The following is a 20,051-nucleotide window of genomic DNA, read 5'->3' on the forward strand; positions in this document are numbered from 1 at the left end:
ATATTGCAAAATTTGTAGCTGTAGTTTTTAATTATTATTTTTTTACATTTCGTTTTATTTGTTTAATTTTTTGTTGTTCATTTAATTCTTAATTTTATTTTATTTTTTTATTATTTTATTTTATTTGTTTGTTTGTTTTACACAAAGGGCTAGAACAACTGCATAGAGGGTCGCCATCGATCATTATTTAAAGACAAATACAAGTTGCCGATAAAATTTATCATGTGCCAACAGAATCATTTTACTGTGTGTAATTGAAGGTCTGCTTCATTCTAAGAAACTGTCAAGAACAGGAGTCCATTAAATTTTGCATTTCAAGTTTTTAACCCCCCTTCCTCACCAGCATTAATTTTGTGAATTGGTGTATACTGACTGTTAGCGTTCCTTAATGTATTTTCGTCTGTTTGTTTTTTTTTTTTTTTTTTGGTCCCACTTTAAATTTTCAGGAGCTCTTCAATGAACCTATAAACATTTGTTTCCAGCTATTCATAAAATTGTTAAAAAACGGGTCAAGGTTTTTTTTATGGAAGTGCAGCAAGGAATTATCAAACAATCAATTGTGTATAGAGCATTTGACATTCAAGAGTTAAAAAGATTTTTTTTTACTTATTTCAACACATTTTGTCCTGTAATATAGTTCGTGGCTTACATGGCTGTATGTATGGTTTCGTTTATTGTCTCCGTCGCCATGCAGAGCCTATATTTTTCTAAAGTCTGATAGCATCTGCAATAATCTCTTACACTGTCGCAGGGGAATAGTTCCATCAATATACCCATTTAAGACTTAGTTTCCCTTTACACTTGATTCTGAAATATCTAGTTTACTTGTATGTTATTTACAGCAATAAACATTTTTTACTCCGAACTATGTTAAAGCAAGGATTTATATATAGCACTCAGTGATTAAAGAAAGGAGTCACTTGTAATAATGTATATACTAGATCACTGTCGTTGCTATTTGATAAGCTGATCATCTCAAATTACTCTGTTGAAAAAGGGTAGGTTTGTAAAAACCACTGATTTTGATGAGGGATGTGCTTAATTAATGTAAAGATTAAAGATTGGAGAATAGTAACTTTTATATTTATATATTTTTATTGGAAATAAGAGGAATGTAAATATGTTCACATAAAGTCCCTGCTCGAACTAAGTTACTCCAGGAAAGCTAAAGGTTGTCTGGCCAGTTGTTTTCTGACGGTGCCATCCTTACCTCTAGCATCTGACACGTTGAAAGCCACCGCAAATGTGAATAAGCTAAACATATGTTTTAAAATATTTTTAGTATTTTATTTACATAATATAAGTTTAACCCACAGGAAATCAAGCGAAAAAAATCCTAATTTTTTGTTAAATACCCAAGAAAACATTTGTTATGAAGACAGTTATCAAGACGACCAGCCATTTTGAATTAGGTCACTAATTTTACGGAATACAATATATTTTGAAAAAAACGAACTTGTATCACCTGTTCAAAAATTATGAATGTTCACTAAACAAACTCCGTTTAAACACAGTCTGAGTTCAACTCGATTTCTTTGAAATTGGGTCGATATCTCTGGTGGAATTTGTCCCCGAGGGTATCATCAGCCCAGTAATATAATTTATGGTTTTAACAAGAGGGATAAATACAAAAACTGTTGGCTCGGACGTCGCCCAGTCTAAAAATGTTCAAACCTGACAACAGACCGAACACACTGTTGTCTTGTAAGACTGTGGTGTCCCCAGATGGGAATTCTAGCACGATCGCGTCTAGAATGAATAGTGCCCCGACAATTCCAACAAAGTGTACCCAAGCGCACATTCAGTATGCTGACTATCTATTCCATGTAAAAAAATTCTTACTATTTGAACTAATCAAACCATGTTCTATCACTCTAAATGATGTAGTTGACTACAGTGATGACAATTCATATTGTACCATATCATAATGTGGAATTAAAAATTGCAAAACATGCAACATTCTAATAACCGACTCTTTCTTTACTAGTACCCTTACGAATAAAACTTTTCACACAAGAAGTCAAGATGACTTAAGCTGCAAATCGACAAACCTAATCTATGGATTAGAATGCAACTTAGGCACCGACATTTTTATATGGGGGGGGGGGGCTGGGATATTCATTGAAAAAAAAAGATATGAATTTCACTTTGAAGAATAATAAAAAAAAAACATTTTTTCTGTGGCTTGAAAAAAATGAATGAAGTGCCACAAATGTAAAAAAAAAAAATAATGTTGTATTCTGTTTTTTATAAAAAAAAAAAAAAAAAAAAAAAAAAAAAAAAAAAATTTTAGGTAGGAAAAAACAATTTTAAAACAAGGAGTGGAGAGGAATCTCATGTACATATAGTGAATGAATCATAAACTGCCATTCAACATAGTAAATTATGTATGAGGAAGTATGTAACAAATGTCTTTGATACTAAAATTTTACGGTTTATAGTTGCGAAATTCATGATGTTATAAAGAGCAACTAAATGGATATCAATATCCAGAGACTTTTGTTTTATATTTATCCAGTATGTTAAACAACGTATTAGAAAAATGCACAAAAATACACTAAACATTTTAAAAGAGAAGAGATAAGAATACCAGACTGTCCAATTACTTCCCATTATGCAAATTGCGTAGACTTCTTGACTAATTTTTGCTATCTTTATTTAAAAACCAAGGAACTTATGTACGAGACAGCTCGGAACTTTTACAGTTTCTAAATGACAACAACTGTCCTATGTATATACTTATAACATGACAAGCATGTATACAAACATGTTCAGTAATGAAATAATTAAGGCCGCTGAAAACGTCTACTTTGAAATAAAAAAGAAGACTATGCTATACATTTGAGCAATGAGAACTTCCTTCTAATATTAGTATGTGACATAAAATTAAGCGTAAGAAATTGTTAACTTTTTGGTTGAAGCACAACATAATTAGTTCCGAGATGATGACTTTATTGTCTTCAATGAGTCTTATGATCAGCTTCAAATGTTATTTAACATTAATATTGCTAATAAGAACCTGAACTATCTTAAATTTGTTTATATCGAAGTCCTCAGTAAATTTCTTAGAGAAAATGCAATTAAATCAAAATGGAACCGGGCGAAACTTTACGACACTTTAGACTTAATAGTTACTGTAGTCCAATGTGCCTTACGTATAATATCAATTGATTCATTAAAAAGCTACTCGACTGCAAAATATACAGCTTGTTCTGCCCACTAGCACAGCGTGTGCTCTCGGACTTAAAGTCAATTAAAAATTAGTACAAAGTTATTAACATTTGTAAGAAAATACTATCCAACATTACACTCAATCTCGGATTTGTTACGAAAGCAATTGTCTTATATAATTAATTAATTTCCCTAAATACTGTCAACTATTTCAACGACCACTATAGCAGACTGTGATCAAACCTTAGTAATGCACATAAATATTACTCCATAGTATATTTTATGTCTGTTTAATATACAACCATCACCTGTATATACCATTCTTTAAACATGCATCTTTCACATACTAAATTTAATTACGAAACTAATTAATATTTTCACAATACGATCGGAAGCCAATGCAACATTCTTGAAATATACTTGTGACATGTGTATATGTATTACAAAATACATTCGATTTCACTAAACTATAATTTTTCATCCGCCAATTAAACTTTTCTCCCTTAAGACCGCCTCAATGATTGGGAGATGGAACGTGCAGACATTATACGAACCAGAAAAGCTGCCCAGGCTGCAATAGAAATGGAGCGCTACAACCTTAATATTTTGGGACGAAGTTAGATGGGAATCATCTGGAGCGGTCTTTCTATCTTCAGGGCAAACTCTACTGTACCCTGGACCACCAAAGAGGACGGTAACCATCAACATGGAGTAGGAATCTTATTCAATAAAAAGGCCAAATCACCACTCATCGAATGGAATCCTGTTAGTGAAAGAATTATTATGACAATTTAATTCAAAGATAAAGAAAAGTAACAGTCATTCAGTGCAACGCTCCTACCAATGTAGCAGAGGAAGAAGACAAACAGGAGTTTTACAACCAGCTCCAAGCTACCCTAGATTGAAATACACCACGGGACATCTTGATTCTAAAGGGTGACATGAATGCAAAGTTTGAAAAGATAACACAGGGAGAGAACTTATCACGGGGAAGGGGGAAGGGAGGAATTGGTAACATCAGCGAAAATGGACAACTCTGCAAATTTTTGCTCCAACAACAATATGGTCATAGGAGGTATGACAGTCACATTCCCTCACAAAACAACCTGGGTATCTCCAGAAAAGAAAAGAAAACAAAAAACCTGATAGACCACATTACAGTCGCCGGGAGATGGAGAAAGAGCATTAGAGCTTATGGTGATATAGAATCCGATCATCAATTTGTGGTGGCTAAATTTAAGAACAAGATAGCCAGGGCAACTAGACAAGATCATATTATAAGCAGAAAGTATAACATGAGGAGAAGACAAACAATGGAGAGAGTAAAATCCACATATAACACCACATGCCTAGAAGAACTTGGATTCTCAAAGGAATATAAGCCATGGTTATCTGATGATACATTCGAGGCAACTGAGAAGTGTAGGTCTGTTAAGATACAACTTGACCAGATCAAGACAAGGTTGCAGAAAGAATAGTTGACGAGGTAACACATAAGCATCAGGAAAGGAGTACAGAGAAACATCAGCAAGCTCGCTTCAAAAGCAAAGAATGCAATAGCCAGAAATGACACCAAGACTGCGTACAACACCACACACCAACTGGCAAGTAGAAAGACCAACACATCCAAACCAGGGAAAGACAAAGTTGGCAAATGTGATAACAAACCTAGATTGACCACTTTCAAATGGAGAAGATATACCAGACGCTCCTGATCTACCCCCTGGGAGAAGACCTTGATGTGCATATTGGCCCAATCACACAATCATAAAAGCCCTACGTAGAATCGGGACTGAAAAAGACCCAGGACCGGACCAAATTCCACCTGAGGTCTTAAAGATCAACCCAGAAAACACCTAAAACATTTTGATTGATTAATTGATTTTTGGGGTGTAACGCCCGAGCAGAAATATTTCAGCTATATCCAGGCGACAAACATGAAATTGATGATAATGAACATAAAATAATGATGAAATGGAAAATGGGATGGGACTCAAGGATAATGGGGTCGACAAATTTGGAAATTGGGAGAGGTGGGTAAGGTCGGGCAATTTAGCCTTCTGTGGCGGAGTACAATAGTTCTTACTTCAGTAGCCTACCACAGAAGGGTAATTGGACGTGCAAGGAACATGGTATCTTTCCCAACACGTTGCACCACTATGGTTTGTGGTCAGGTTTTTCGTATTATGGCCTGACAACCCTAGCATATAAAATGCCAGGGTTATCCCATTCCACAGCCTGGGACTCACAATCCAGTTGCTCTTTGGACAGAGCAACCTAGCCGCCAGGGGTTCTGAGAACTATTTAGTCGCCTTTTACAAGATTAGCGCTGATGTGGGCCTATTTGTGTACAGCATATTGAAATTTACAATGTATAAAGCTGGTCATATTTATACTTTTGACACTTAGACCCGCACGGGGCCCTACAGCATCTCGCATCTTTGTTATGTTTGTCTGTTTTCCATGCCTGGTACAGCATCTAGCATCTTTGTTGTGTATATCTGTTTTCCATGTCTGGTCCTTGTCCCTGGATTACATTCTTTTGATTACTGCTATAACCTTGGTTCCCTTAATTATTCTTTGCACGAGCTGTTTGAAAACATCTGGGAAACAGTGGAAATCCCTGATGAGTGTAGTTTAAGTTACATCATTGAGCTACCAAAGTAGGGTGAACTGAGCAACTGCCAAAAACTGTAAAGGAATTCAGCAACTCTTACTTCCAGGTAAAGTCCTAGCAACAGTCACCAAGGTAACAATAGATACAAATATCCGTGATGAGCAAGCAGGATTCTGATCCAGCCGATCATGTATTGACCAAATTGCCACGTAACGGGTCATCATCGAGCAGTCCATTTAATGCCAATCAACTCTCTACATCAACTTCGTGGACTTGGAAAAGGCCTTCGACATAGTTGAAAGAAATACTCTTTGGAAGGTACTAAGACACTAAAGAATTCCTATCAAATAGTAAAGATAATTCAAGGATTCTACAAAAACACCAAATGCCAAGTCATCTGCAATTCAACACCCTCACCATCCTTCAATATACATACAGGACTATGTCAAGGTTGTCTCCTATCACTCTTTATTTTATTGATAGATCTTCTGGAAACCCTCAATTCAAGATTATTATCAGAATACAATTACAGCATTAAAACCTATGATTTTTCAAATCTTTATACTTCTTTTCCCCATCCTCATTTAAAAACATGACTCAAAAACATTATACATTGTTGATACTCTAAAAAAAAACATTCATCTAGATACAAATATGTAGTTCTGGACTATAATGGTGATTTATATGTTAATAATTTACAACAAGAAGCCTGTGTTTATATACATTTGAAGTTGATCTTGTTCTGTTTTTTTTTCTTGGTTAACTTATCCATCTAACAATTATTTGAGGTGTAAAAATTCAAACAATCAATATAAATTAATTCAGTGCATTAGTACTTTGATTTATTTTTGGTAGCAATAAAAACAACTCAAAAACACATACCTCTTCACCCTCCTACATTTATAGGGGGAGACTTCCACAAAATCAATGAAAAAAAATTTAATTCTCCTATTTGAAAGTGAATCATTTGTGAGAGGTTTTTGAATAAAATTACTATATTTTCTGTGAAAAATACTAAATAATTGAATTTTTACATAAAGAACTAGCTTTTATGTAAAAATCTTCCACATGTAAGGTGTCAATGGGGGAAAATATCCCATATGAACTGTTCAAAAGGTTAACATGCAAAAAGCATAATACAAGTAATCGTGGACCTTAACACAACATAAACTCCCTGATGTAATCAAATCAAAAAGAATTTTATGTACAGGGGAAATATGTTTATGGAAAAGGCTTATATTAGATGAAAACAGTTTTTTTCTGACAAAATAGTTTTATTCATACAAAACTGTACAAAAATATAGTCCAATACATAGCAATATGTTTTATACTGTACATTTCGGCATGTATTGAATAGGCAATATTCAGCTTGATACCATTGATTTACTAGCTTGCATACTTGACAAATTGATTCTACAACCCTTCGTAAGTTACTTTAAATTCAAAACCTTTTGTGTGCATTACTAATTGCCATTTTGGAATTTTAGCCAGAAATGCAGTTTCAATATTCATGGATGAGAGAAAAAAATAATCCTGAATGAAAAGTGTCAAATATTTAATATTTAGTAAGTTTTAGTTGTTGCAAATTTAGGTCAGCCAAATTTTTGAGATGATAAAAACATTGCAACAATTTCTGAATTGACATTAGTAGAATGAAGGATATTATGAGGACAAATAAGAAAACAAAACTTACAAATATGACTGTCAAAAAGTTTTTGTCACTTTCTCCTTCACTATTTTATGCTGCCTTAGAAGGAAGAGATCTTAAAAAAATAAATAAAATTTCAGGTTTTACAGCATGCTGATTGTTATTCCAAATTAGTCAGCTTAAAGATAAAACTTTCCATCTACATAACAGTCTTTCATTAGAGCGATTATCATATATTGAACTGACCAGGCCAAATCACTTTTTTAAACTTTCAATATGGACTAAGGCGTCAGCAGAGGCACTGTTTCGTCTTCAATGACAATTTCTATTTAGATTTTAAAATTATTTATTTATTCAAAAATAATGTGGAAATTATTGGCTGCTTAGAAATGTATTATGCTTGCCCAAAAGAAAGTCTCATACTTTCTCCTCACTGAATGAGACTTTGCCCATAGCAACATGATGGTGCACTGTAAACAAAGAATGAGCTCCAGCAATCATAGGCATAGCCTTAAATCATATTACTTAAAAACTAAATAGGCCGATGAATCTATTGAAAAATAGACAATAATAATGAGCAATAAATCAATGTATTCTTGTGGATATTTATTTTTGCATTTAAGGATATCAATTCAATTTGATAATTTTTTAAATCTTAAATCTATTTAATTACATTCCAAAAGATAGGGACATATTCACTGCAATATATTTTCTCCATTTTCTATTGACTAAAATTAGAAAAATAAACTGGATTACAGTACACTGACCCACCTTAGAACTGCAGAAAAACCCAGATTTTTTCACACATTTTCACCAGTTCAAGCTTCAATTTATATATTGTGCTGCTATTATCTTTATACTAAAAAAAAAAAGACTTTAAAAATATCTTAAGCCAAAACAACAAAGATTTCAATTAGAAGCAGGTGTTATTCTAGAACTTCAAGACAATGTTAAAAAAATCTACTAAGTGACAGTTTATAATATTAAAATATGATCAATGAGTTTTGACTGCTCAAATATAATATTTGCATTACAAAAAAAAAAAATTATTAGGAGCTTCGATAATTCAACATGGACAGAACAAATTAATAACGAAATTTTCCAAGGAAAGTATTCCACACAAAAATCAGCCATGGATACTTTGGCAAAATAGCATTAAAGAGACCTTCTCAAATTAAAATTATAAGTTCAAATAAAATTATAACAAGAGTGTGGAAGAATTTCAACAACAGAGGAAAAAAGAAAGGATCGGGAACTTATTTTAAAAAAGGTTGCAGGCTAACATTTGTCCATTTTTGTTAAAATTTTTCTTAAAATTAACAATCAGTCAAACAAAACCAAATCTGTATTGTGTCAAAGTCATGTCACCATTACATCAACTTTTAATTAATCTAAAAAAAAAATCTGTACAAAACATTCTGAAAATTCTGACAAAAGGCTTTCTTAAGATATTGTATGACCTGTGGTGGAGAAAAGGACAAACTGCACAATACCATAAAATAATTATTCAAAAGTACTTGGTTTTGTTTGTTGTTCAGTAAAAATATCTTTAGGGAGCATTGGAAAAGTATTGATATTAAATGCAAAATGTAAAAGTATTGTTATTTTAATGTACAAAACTATAGTCAAACAACAAAGATTGGCACATGATTGATTGATTGATTGTTGGGGTTTAACACCCGAGCAGCAATATTTCAGCTATATCCAGGTGATGAACATGAAAAGATAACGATAATGAAATGAAGAATGGGATAGGGCACAAAGACAATAGGGTCGACATATTTTGATTGCCACTGGAAATAAGGAGAGGGCACACAACTGAACAAAATTTTGTAATTTATAATCTACAAAAACAAACTGGAAGGTAAAGAATAGAATTGTTACAAATAAAATGAATGTAATCAGTACAGTAATGAAATGATTCAGGCTGGTGGTGACTACCTAAAAAATCTTTTTGCAGAACTTTTTACAGCTGATGGTTGATATCATGAAAAAGAAGCTGCTCCTCAGATGTTCCAAATAGAAGAAATATAATGGAATTTTATAATATTTGTTTCTAACAGAAAACATGTACATTTGTATAGCAATTCCACAAGGAATGTTAATTATGGATTTGCCTATGATAATACTAAACGAGCATCTATCATTGTAAATTATAACAAGTATATAGCATGGAGAAGTGAAATAGCATCTGACTAGTTATATAAGTTACCTACAAGTATTTTGCAAAACAATTGCTTTCAACTTATTTTCATATGATTTAACCATTTTTTCAACATCCATAATCTACCATAAAATGTGAATGGGAGCATTTATGTGCACTGAATGTATAATTTCAACAGTTAAAAAAAATTGCACAACATATTTTTTTTTAATATGTCTGTTTTATTGGTTTAATTCTTACATTTATCTGTACCAACATATAAAATTAAAATACTATGAATAGGATCAGTTTATTTTTCATAAAGAACTATTTAAAAAATACTTATACATGTTTGTAAGTTGTCCCTCAATGAGACTTCTAATGGGATGACGCTACTGGTTCACATTTCACAAGCTAACAAGGTACTGATATTAGTTTTTTACCACCTCTGACTGTACAAAAATAATTACAAAATTCATATCATTAAAACAGCTGTACAAAATATTGCTCCAATATTGTTGTCAAATCAAAGAAGAAAAAAATGGTTTTAAAAATTATAGATTATAAACCAGAAGTGTTAAAAATGAGTGTAAAAAAAGGAACATCATAAAATAAAATTTGCTTTAAAATTCATCAACAATAAAATGCAAAAAATTTCCACTACATACAAAAATATTTTTTTCTGTCTGCAGTATGTATATTATGCATGTTGACTTGTAAAAAATCATTATTTAAAAAATGAGGAAAAAAATTCAGTCATACATTTCACAAATGGCTTGTGGAGAGCACAATCTGTTTTGGCTAATATTCTTTTAAACTTAAAAAGGGATTGACACGGATAAGTGTTCAGTGCCCACCAGGGAAATTTAAAAAATGAAAAGTAAAGTAAAAAATTTCAACCAGTTTTGCCAAAAATATATATATACATAAAAAAAGAGATGTCAGCTTAGTAACTTAAAAAAGAAAGACAATATTCAACAGGTCTAATTTCAAATTTTCATCCAATATTGTATTGTATCGAAGGGCCAAACATAACATTATTTGACTCACTAAATTTTAAGGTTGAGAAAAATCAGTCAATAAAAATACTCATGTAGATTTACATAAAAAAATATGAGAAAAAAAATTCAGCTCAATATGAACTTTATTGAAGTTTTTATCACTGCAAATGCTCATTTTGATTTTACTTTGATTAAACTTAATTGCCCAAGACACGTAAAATTCTACAGCTACATGGATAAGCCAAGATTTAAAAACTCAGCTCTCCCTAAAACGATTAGGCGCTATTAGTAAAATGAATAACAATTACTTCTTTAGTACACATTAACATTGCAAAATGAAAAAAAAAATTATTCTTGTTTTTTTGACCTTGTGTTATATCTGTGTCGTGTCGTCGTTACAGTTTCAACAACATGCCTTCCCTGTTCTCTAAGGGCTTTAGCTTTCTCTTTTGACACAAAACATTCCTCCATCTCAAACCAAGAATCCCACATAAGGTATAGTGGAACAACTACCCAGATACCATTGAAGAATACGAGGTAGACCCAAAGATATAGAAAGTTGCTAGTATCAAGATTTGGACTTCCAGTTAACCACTCAGGACAAAATGTCATCCAACCTGCAAAACAAATATTGAATTATCATTTATTTTCCTTCCTTTATAATTAAAATCAGAGTGAAATTGGAAATGTTTGGGGAACCAGAGACGTTTGTGAATCCTACAAATATATATTTATGTAGGATTCACAAAGGTGTCCGATTCTCCAAAAACAGAATACAAAATATTTTAGCAAGTAACCAGTCCAGAGACGCATTTTAAGGGCATTCATAAACCAACCAATAAACAAACATGTAAAAAGTTAAGCGCTTTATTTCTAACTATGGCTTAAGCATTCTGGATTATCCATTATACATACTTGCATAAACTATAGGTATATATAATATATAATTATGTTGTCAATTGTAATACATGTACATGTACAGGTAAACTGCTGCAATTTAAACAATTTTAAAAATGTAAATGGCGCAAATGATACCTCTGAAATATGTAATTGGCACAAAAGTATTCTTCCCGGTCATTTACCATTTCAGTGCACTAGATTGATTCATTGTGAAGCACTCATATCTTTTTTTAATTTGCCCAGTGATTTTTAAGTACCTTACCTCCATACAACTCACATACACACAAAACTAGCTGAATATAGTGCCTGTTGTAACAATCATGATAAATGGCATATATAAGAAGAAGACATAATGGTCCATCTATAAATACTGTCAACATCTCCAAGGAAACAATGGTAGGGTCAGACACACCCCATCGTTTGTCAGCTAAAGCATATTCCTTCCCTGTAAATGAAACATTCTAAAAATAGTGTTTATCTCCTTGTCAAAAGATTTCTAAGATTTTAATTGGTATGTGACAACTCTTTACAGTCATAAAACCAGAGAATAAAATTGTTACATTTAAGAATTGGCAATAATAAAAATATGTGTATTGAAAAATAACAAATTTTCCATGTGCACATTGTTCATTGCGCGAAGTGCAATAAACAAAATATGCACACGGAAACTTTATGTCATTTTTCAATAGGCAAAATTATTATTGCCAATTCTTATAAATTAATTTTAAAACATATTTTTATCTCTAAACATGAGAAAAGTAGCTCTGAATTTAACTGAATAGCGGCATGTCATATTTTTTTTTATCCATTGAGATATAACAAAATTATTTTAACCAATCAGATTACAGTATTTATCTCAAATTAATTTATTTGTTTATATCTGTAAATATGGAGATTGTTTACACCTGAAGTACAATGTACACCCTTCGACTTTGCCTCAGGTTGTAATTCAGTTGTACAAAAATCTCCATATCTATGGATATGATTGAAACTTCTTTCATCCCTGCACAAGTAAATTTCTAAGATTTTCAATTGGCTAAAAGCACATCTTTTCAAATTTCCTATACCCTGGTTAATAATAACCATTTCCTCATGGAACATCACAGGCTATTTTGTACTAACACAACATCCATTTCCAATGTACAAGGAGATTTACGTCTCATGTGGAATTTTAGATTAAAGAAAAATGCTTGAAATATTTTCTCGCAACATGAGAAATAACCGTTAAAGTAGAATAGATTGTTTTGTCAGCGCACGAACTATATGCATAGTTAGCCCCAGTATATTCAAATTAACTTTATTGGTGTCGTGTAAATGTAGTAGTGATAGCATTAACAGCCAAAATGTCACCTAAGTCATAAGTTTTAAACTGTAAAATTCAAAAGAAAGGACTCTTCAAACCCAGTATTTTAAGTACCTGTAGGGATCTACCTTTGATACTGGATTAAAAATGACTCTATATAACAACAAATTAACGGCAAAGAAAACATTACTTTCACATTATCTCACTATGGCCCTCTGACTGTAGAATAGACATTTTTGGACTAATATAGGGGATAAATATGTTGCATATGTTCAAATACTTACATATGAAGATTTTTTAAACCTTCAGTGTCACAAGGCTTACTTTGGTACCTCAAGAGTAAAAAAATTTCATATCTATGGTTATGTAAGAAAGTAACTTATTATTCATACATGTATTATGTACGTAACATGCACATACTGGCATAGCATCTAAAACAAAAAGTAGTACAGTCAGAACCCTTTCCAGCAACAACTACCCATTTTTCAGTCAAATAAAATAATTTTGTCATAATCTAATAAAATATAAATAATACCTAAAAAAATAACCGGTAATACATTAGCCTACCTTATGTATTTCAAACTGAAATGACACGTTAAGTATGTACTGGTATACAGTCCCTGAACCGATCCACACAACTATTGATGGATCAATGAGTGATGATTGAATGATTGTGGATGGATCGATAACCAAAGACCAGCGATCAGTCTCATCACAGTTTTGTTATGTGACCTGACAGATGATTGGTTCATGTAAAATACATAATTAATTTACTTTGAAATTAAAATTATAAACCGACATTTTTTATTTCATAAAAGATAGCAAATTTACCAGTAAAATAAAAGTAACAAATTATATGTCTTAATTTATATCATTTAGTAAATATTGTAAAAACTGTCAACGGAAACAAAGCAATCAGTACAATACATTAACTGATCATCCGTGATATAAAATGGAGATGGTCACCAGTTTAACGGATTGTCGACTGATCAGAAATTAATTGGTGGTCAATGAACAATAGTTATTATAGTTGCACATATTGGTTCAGGTACTCTAAGTGTAATATTCTGAAAATAGTACCTTATTACCCTCACATGTGAAATTAGCTATGCCTATGAAATTTTCTATCTATTTGGCAAGCATTACATGTACATTATATATATATGCTGTTAATACCAGGGTTTCTTGACAATGTTCTTTTTATTTTGATGATAAACAAAATGACTGGCGAACAGATGTGTATCATATATGTACATTTACAGCATTATATACTTGACTCACTATATATGCCAAAATATTTCACAGTACATGTATATATGAACAAATTGTACATGTACATGTATCTGATGTAGAGTTACCAGAATTGAATAAATACAGACATCAGCACAAACACATTTACTTACACAAGTGAGCGGTGAAATGGTTGGATTCATCAACAGTACCAAGCAAAGATAGAACAACAAATGACCCTTCCTAAAATAAATTAAATAATATTAACAAGGAGAAGAACCTACATGACAAGAAAAACTTACATGTGCATTTGAAAAATTACACAATATAGGTCGAAATATCCGTTCACATGGCAACAACTAACATATCAATTCACTTTTTAATGTATATTATTATAGAGTTCCGTCAACTCTCAAGTTTCTTGCCATCAACATGTACATTTCCAAGATATTGCAACATCCACAGTTACAAACTTTTGGCATTTCCATGGAAATGATAGCCATTTTTAAAAAGCATTACTCTTGGTGGAAGTCCATTCATACACAGTTTCAGTGCATTCCATTAAAACTTCTCCAAAAAACATTCTGTACATATGCACAACTAAGGAAAATAATAACAGTAAGTCACCAAACAGGCCCTGTTATTATTTATAATATAGTTGTTATAAGTACATGTATATATATATGCTGATAAATTTGCGACGCGAAAAAACAGTATTGAGATTTAGTCTTACACAAAAGTGACTAATGGGTTGAAAATCCTGGCTAAATCCCTGTCAGGGTTTGGGCGATTTAATAAATACTGTGAAATAAAATTTAGCATAATGCTTTCTATATTGTTTTCTTTCAGGTCCTTGCTGGGTTGGGTTTAGGATGTTGTACATGTACATGTACATAACAAATCTTCTAAGAATAATGATACCCAACAACCACTGACATTATGCCAAGTTCATTCGTAGATTCTCATCTATAATTATATACAATGCAGCTACTAGCTACTAAAAAGTGCTGGGCAGGTGGGAGAATTTATTTTTTATTTTACAGGAAAAAATTATAGAAATCCTGGAATTGCTCACTTTCTGACTAGGATGTTCATGCAATACCAAGGCTTTATTTCTTTGGTTCTACCAAATTTATGGCTTACAATGTATCACGAAAACCATTCTGAGATTCTGCCAACAAAATTCAGATTTCATACATTACAGCACCACTTTTTGTCACAATTTCTATTTCTTTGTTATGACCAGAAGTCAATAGTCCTTTTGTAAAAGTACATGTAGTGTCATGACAGATTCAGAAATAAAAAAATCTGTAAATTTGAACTGCAGAAAAAAAAATTTTTTGTTTTAAAACTGGGATAGGTGGTGATTAGAATCTACAAATTACCCTCAAGTCTTGGCCTAGCTTACTTAATTGTTTGCTAATCAATTTGTTGTTGTAAAAACAATGAAAGGTTTTTTTCACTAGTGTGTAGGTAACATCCAATAGACTCCTCAGGATAATCGTGTGTGAAATATTTTTCACTGGATAAATGTTAAAAATATATCAAATTTAATCTATAGATACAAACATGTATGTACAATGTATTTTATAATAGTACTGAGACATGGGTTTCTGTTCACCATATGTGAACTTTATTCTGGTTATTTTTTAATAATAACAGTATAAGATTATCCTGCGTACAGTTACGAATACATATGTACATGTACCTCCAGCTTTATCAAATACATGTAGTTACATCATTAAGCAAGTAAAGGAAATAACTTTATAGGTATAGAAAATCTTTCATAGTCAAATAATTTAACCTCTGAAAAAAATATAATTTGAAATTATATTATTCAAATAGGATCCACAGAAAATATTTTATCTGGATAGTTTTACATATTCACTACAATGTATTACTGCATACTAATCCCTTTTGTGATTTGATGCTGGAGATTTTCTCCTACTGGCAGTAACTAATCCCAAAAGGGATTACAAATGCATACACTTAGGTTCTACAATGTAAATACATGTATCCAGTGAATGGCATTAGAGGGGACCATGTACCATTCATCACATTCCAGCTGAAAAATTAACTGGTCCATTAAGATCAAATTTTACTTTAAATACATTATAACAGGAGACATTCAACCAACAAGTAAGTTAACCTCAGGTTCGTATATACTTTTTACATGTAGTTTCATTTTAGGTGAGAGATACTGATATACACCTCAAATGAAAGAAAATATTACTAGATGTCGTTATTTACATGTACAAAATGTATTATGGCATTTTGCTGATTTCCATTGTAACTTATTTTGATGTTGCAGCTCCACGTTCTGTTCTTATCAGGATCACATCCTACCCAAGCCCATGGATATTACTCGAAATTAACCAGGTTCGCCAGCCCTGTCCATTTGTTTTAAGTCAGTTGGCTCATCAGGGTGCCATCAGTCGGGTCAGAGAATGATTGTGTCCTGGTTTCTCTATGTTACTTTGACCCGAAAGAGTTTTAACTTTACTACGAAATGGCCAAGGTCATAGGGGCTTAAAATAATGGAAATGTATCCCGACACAAAACCGAAAAAAAATCCAGAAACTCAGAGGTCGTTCGACGGATTATTGTGCACCCTCAGAGCCCACATGCAGCACATTCTGTGTGCAATACAGCGATTGAATTTAAGGGGAATACTAAATGCAAGATCAAATTCAATTTTGCCAGTAGAAATTATATTCAGTTGCTAAAATTTTCTTGTAAAATTCTAAATGTATTATAATAAAGTCCAGAAATAACACAAGAAACATACATGTAGATTTAGCAAGTATAACTTTCCAGTACTTGCTTAATCTAGCTAGTGGAAAATTTTCTTAAATTCAATCTCTGCAATATATAAAATGCAATGTCTGGAATGAAAACTTCACTTTTTTCTTTATTCTTATGCATATTCCTACATGATATGAACACATGTATGTCAGTAAATGCTAATTATATTTTGTTACCCCATCCTGAAATACATGTAATACCTTTTAGCAAAGTTACTCTAATGAGCAGACCTACATGTACCACCTATTTAAGAAATATTCATAACATATTTGGTTTTTGCTGCATGTGCAACAAAAGTACATTTGCAGTACACATAAAACTAGATGCATAAGCTACATGCAGATATGACTTAAGTTATGTCTTATGAAGACTGAAGTAATGATACTCTTTGTTAATGAACCTCTAAGCTCTATGCATATAAATGCAACAAAATCTAGATTTAGCATTATCTTGGAAAAGAAAAAAAACACTGCATATGCTACACTTTTGTAGAATATGATACAATTTTCAACCATATGCAAATACAAATACTTTTAAACACCTGGCCTTAGTCCACACCCCGCACAGGCGTAAAGATCGCCAGACCTTGCCCTTGCCCTTGGTATACACTGCTCCAAGCATGGGAATTTTCATAGTCAGTGGAAATTACTGCCAAATTACTACCTTTTATATACGGCCAACTCGACTTCAAAAAAAAGATTCTGAGTTAGCAAAAAAAAAAAAGGATATATCTTACTAATGTGAAATGAATGAGTGCATCGAAGACTAGCCACGATAAAATCCATTTCTCTTTTTCCGAAAGATTTTTGCGTCTGCCCAAATAGAATCCAATTAAAATACTTAGCAGTAAATATATTACAGTGACTGCTAGAGAAACTACGGTAACTGTGCTTATCAAACCCATTTTTTCTATTAATATAGTCTATTATAGATATTAACGCGGGGTCAAAACCGATGACGCTGGGTGAACTAAATATTCAATTCGTTCCAAATAAAACTGTCGTCCCCCGATTGTCAGCGGCTGAGGACTGGAACCCAGAAGACAGCGTCATAAGCCATTTTAATCAAGATAACCAAGACTCTAGGGGAAATCAAAGGAAAACACCAATAATATGATAATTTTTACATGTACAGTAATGTATCTCAGTTATTTCCAAAGCATGCCTGTTGCCCGGTAATTTTCAAAGCATTGATATGCATCAGTATTGATAAGGACACGGATTAATAAAAGCTTAGTTCTTGTTTCCGAATCCTGTTTGTCAAACTATGTTTGATATATTTTGTACACGTTTGATATTTAAAATACGCTTGACCATATCTTGACATACACCGTCAGCCTCGTATCTTGACCTGTACTAGAGATCGATGGTAAAGGAAAACTATTGACTAACTTTACGATTAACGTGGTGACTTTTCATTTACAGTTGTCAACTTTCCTTTCATCTGTAGCAACATCCCTTCAGCACCTGCGTATGGAGTTTTCATATCACAACTCTTATGTTGTATGCCAGAGCTTGCCGTATAACTACGCATACATTTGTATCGCGCTAGACTTCTTACATTTAAGCTTCTGGAACAGGGTTATGTTGCTACAAGATTGATGTCATCACTACAAAAGTTTTATGGTCGTCATCATGAACTCGTGGATCGTTACAGTATATCTATCTGCACCATGAAAACTGATTTATTCAATGTGTCGTAGTTTTCCTTTCCTCTTAAATCGTCTACCCCGGACTTGACTTTTTATGAGCAACTCGGCGGGTGTTTCTAGAAAAGCAGAGGACGCTTATCCTACCGGTACACCTGGTCCATGCTCGCAGTTTATAGTGGAGTCCGAGTAGCTCATTTACTTTTGTTACTTTGTATGTATTATTTTAGTTACTTTATGTTCATTGTTGTGTTTGTGTGTTTTCAATGTCTGGTCTTTGTCCTTGGATTACATTCTTTTGATTTCAGACTCCACTAAAAAACTGAAAGCATGGACTAAGTGCACCGGTGTGGTAGGCAAGCATTTTCTGCTTTTCCAGAAAGACCCGCCGAGTTGCTGATAAAGGTAGGCGAAAGAGGAAAAGAAAACAATGACACGTGGAACAAATCGGTTTTCATGGAGCAGATGGATATACACCGTAACGATCTTCTGTAGTGATGACTTCGATCTTGTAGCAACATCACCCTGTTACAGTAAAAATTCACACGCAGGCGGTGAAGGGATTTTGCCACAGATGGAAGGAAGGTTTAAAATACGGAATGAAACTCTATGCATTTGACGTATAGTTTGGTGAATAGTTTTCCTTTTCCATCGATCTAAAAATGTAGGTCAAGATATGAGGCTGACATCATATTGTCTGTACATGTTTAGTATCATTATAATTATCCCAAGTTGAAACCATCTTCTTTGGTTTACTTGGAAGATGATTTTGAATCGACAAGTATGAGGAATCTCTTCCAAGTTATTTAGTACTATACGTACTCATGATGTATCAGTATCTAGGTGTACGTACCGTCTTTTCCGGAGAACCAACGATGTAAAATATTTTTATTCGAGATTTTAACTGAGTTCTGGGAAAAGAACTATAATGGGGTTAAAAATGATTGGTTTTAAAACTGGGGGAAATGTGAGTGCTTACTCTGAAGGAGTGCACAGCATCAGCACTCTGCGACATGACCAATGTTGGCATTACGTTGGGCCAACGTTGGCCCAACTATTGTTTGCCTCCGTTGGGCCAACGTTGGCTCTCTTTGCACTTACAACGTTGGGCCAACATTGGGTGCCCTACTTTGGCCTAACGTAAATGACTCCGTTGAACCAACGTTGGCCCAAAGTAGGAATGCTGTCTGGGCCAATATTTCTTTGGTACGAGTCAATCTTCTTTCAAAAGTCAAACAAATTATTTCGAACAAAATTATTACAATTGAATGAAATTTGCTAGACATAAAAGAAAAGTAATGTAAGCGTTGTTTTTTGTGATATCAATATAAATTTCTCCTATTAAATAATAGTATCGAAACTACATACAATCGAAACAGCTGACCACGTAAATGTAAAAGTCATTACTATTGGTGGTTATTTATAGACAAAGGACAGTTGTTCTTCAAAATTTGCTCATTTTGGCATTGTTTAAATATGTTTGAAATGAAAAGACATTGCAATTTCTTTTAGAAACGTCATTATCACTGGCAAAACATTAAAAACTCTCTTTGATTGTAATAAAACCCAAAAAGGACGTAATTAC

The 20,051-nt window shown here is 32.8% G+C and overlaps 1 protein-coding gene across 2 annotated transcripts; it reads right to left on the reverse strand.

The window, feature by feature from the left end:
- Nucleotides 1–9,872: 9,872 nt before the first annotated feature.
- On the reverse strand, nucleotides 9,873–19,698 carry LOC148624710 (emopamil-binding protein-like). Of its 2 annotated transcripts, none has more exons than XM_088567554.1 (4): nucleotides 19,446–19,698; nucleotides 14,187–14,256; nucleotides 11,743–11,925; nucleotides 9,873–11,197 (listed from the first exon to the last, which is right to left on the reverse strand). In XM_088567554.1, exons 1-4 carry the CDS (start codon nucleotides 19,494–19,496, stop codon nucleotides 10,929–10,931), a joined length of 573 nt encoding a protein of 190 aa, XP_088423680.1. In that variant the 5' UTR covers nucleotides 19,497–19,698; the 3' UTR covers nucleotides 9,873–10,928. The 2 variants fall into 2 exon arrangements, with proteins under 2 accessions (XP_088423680.1, XP_088423679.1); XM_088567553.1 differs by lacking the exon at nucleotides 19,446–19,698 and adding an exon at nucleotides 17,555–17,794.
- Nucleotides 19,699–20,051: the final 353 nt, after the last annotated feature.

This window comes from Perna viridis, chromosome 2 (genome assembly GCF_037379345.1).
Source record: "Perna viridis isolate PV_CMFRI_1.1 ecotype Kerala chromosome 2, ASM3737934v1, whole genome shotgun sequence".
Lineage (NCBI taxonomy): Eukaryota > Metazoa > Mollusca > Bivalvia > Mytilida > Mytilidae > Perna > Perna viridis.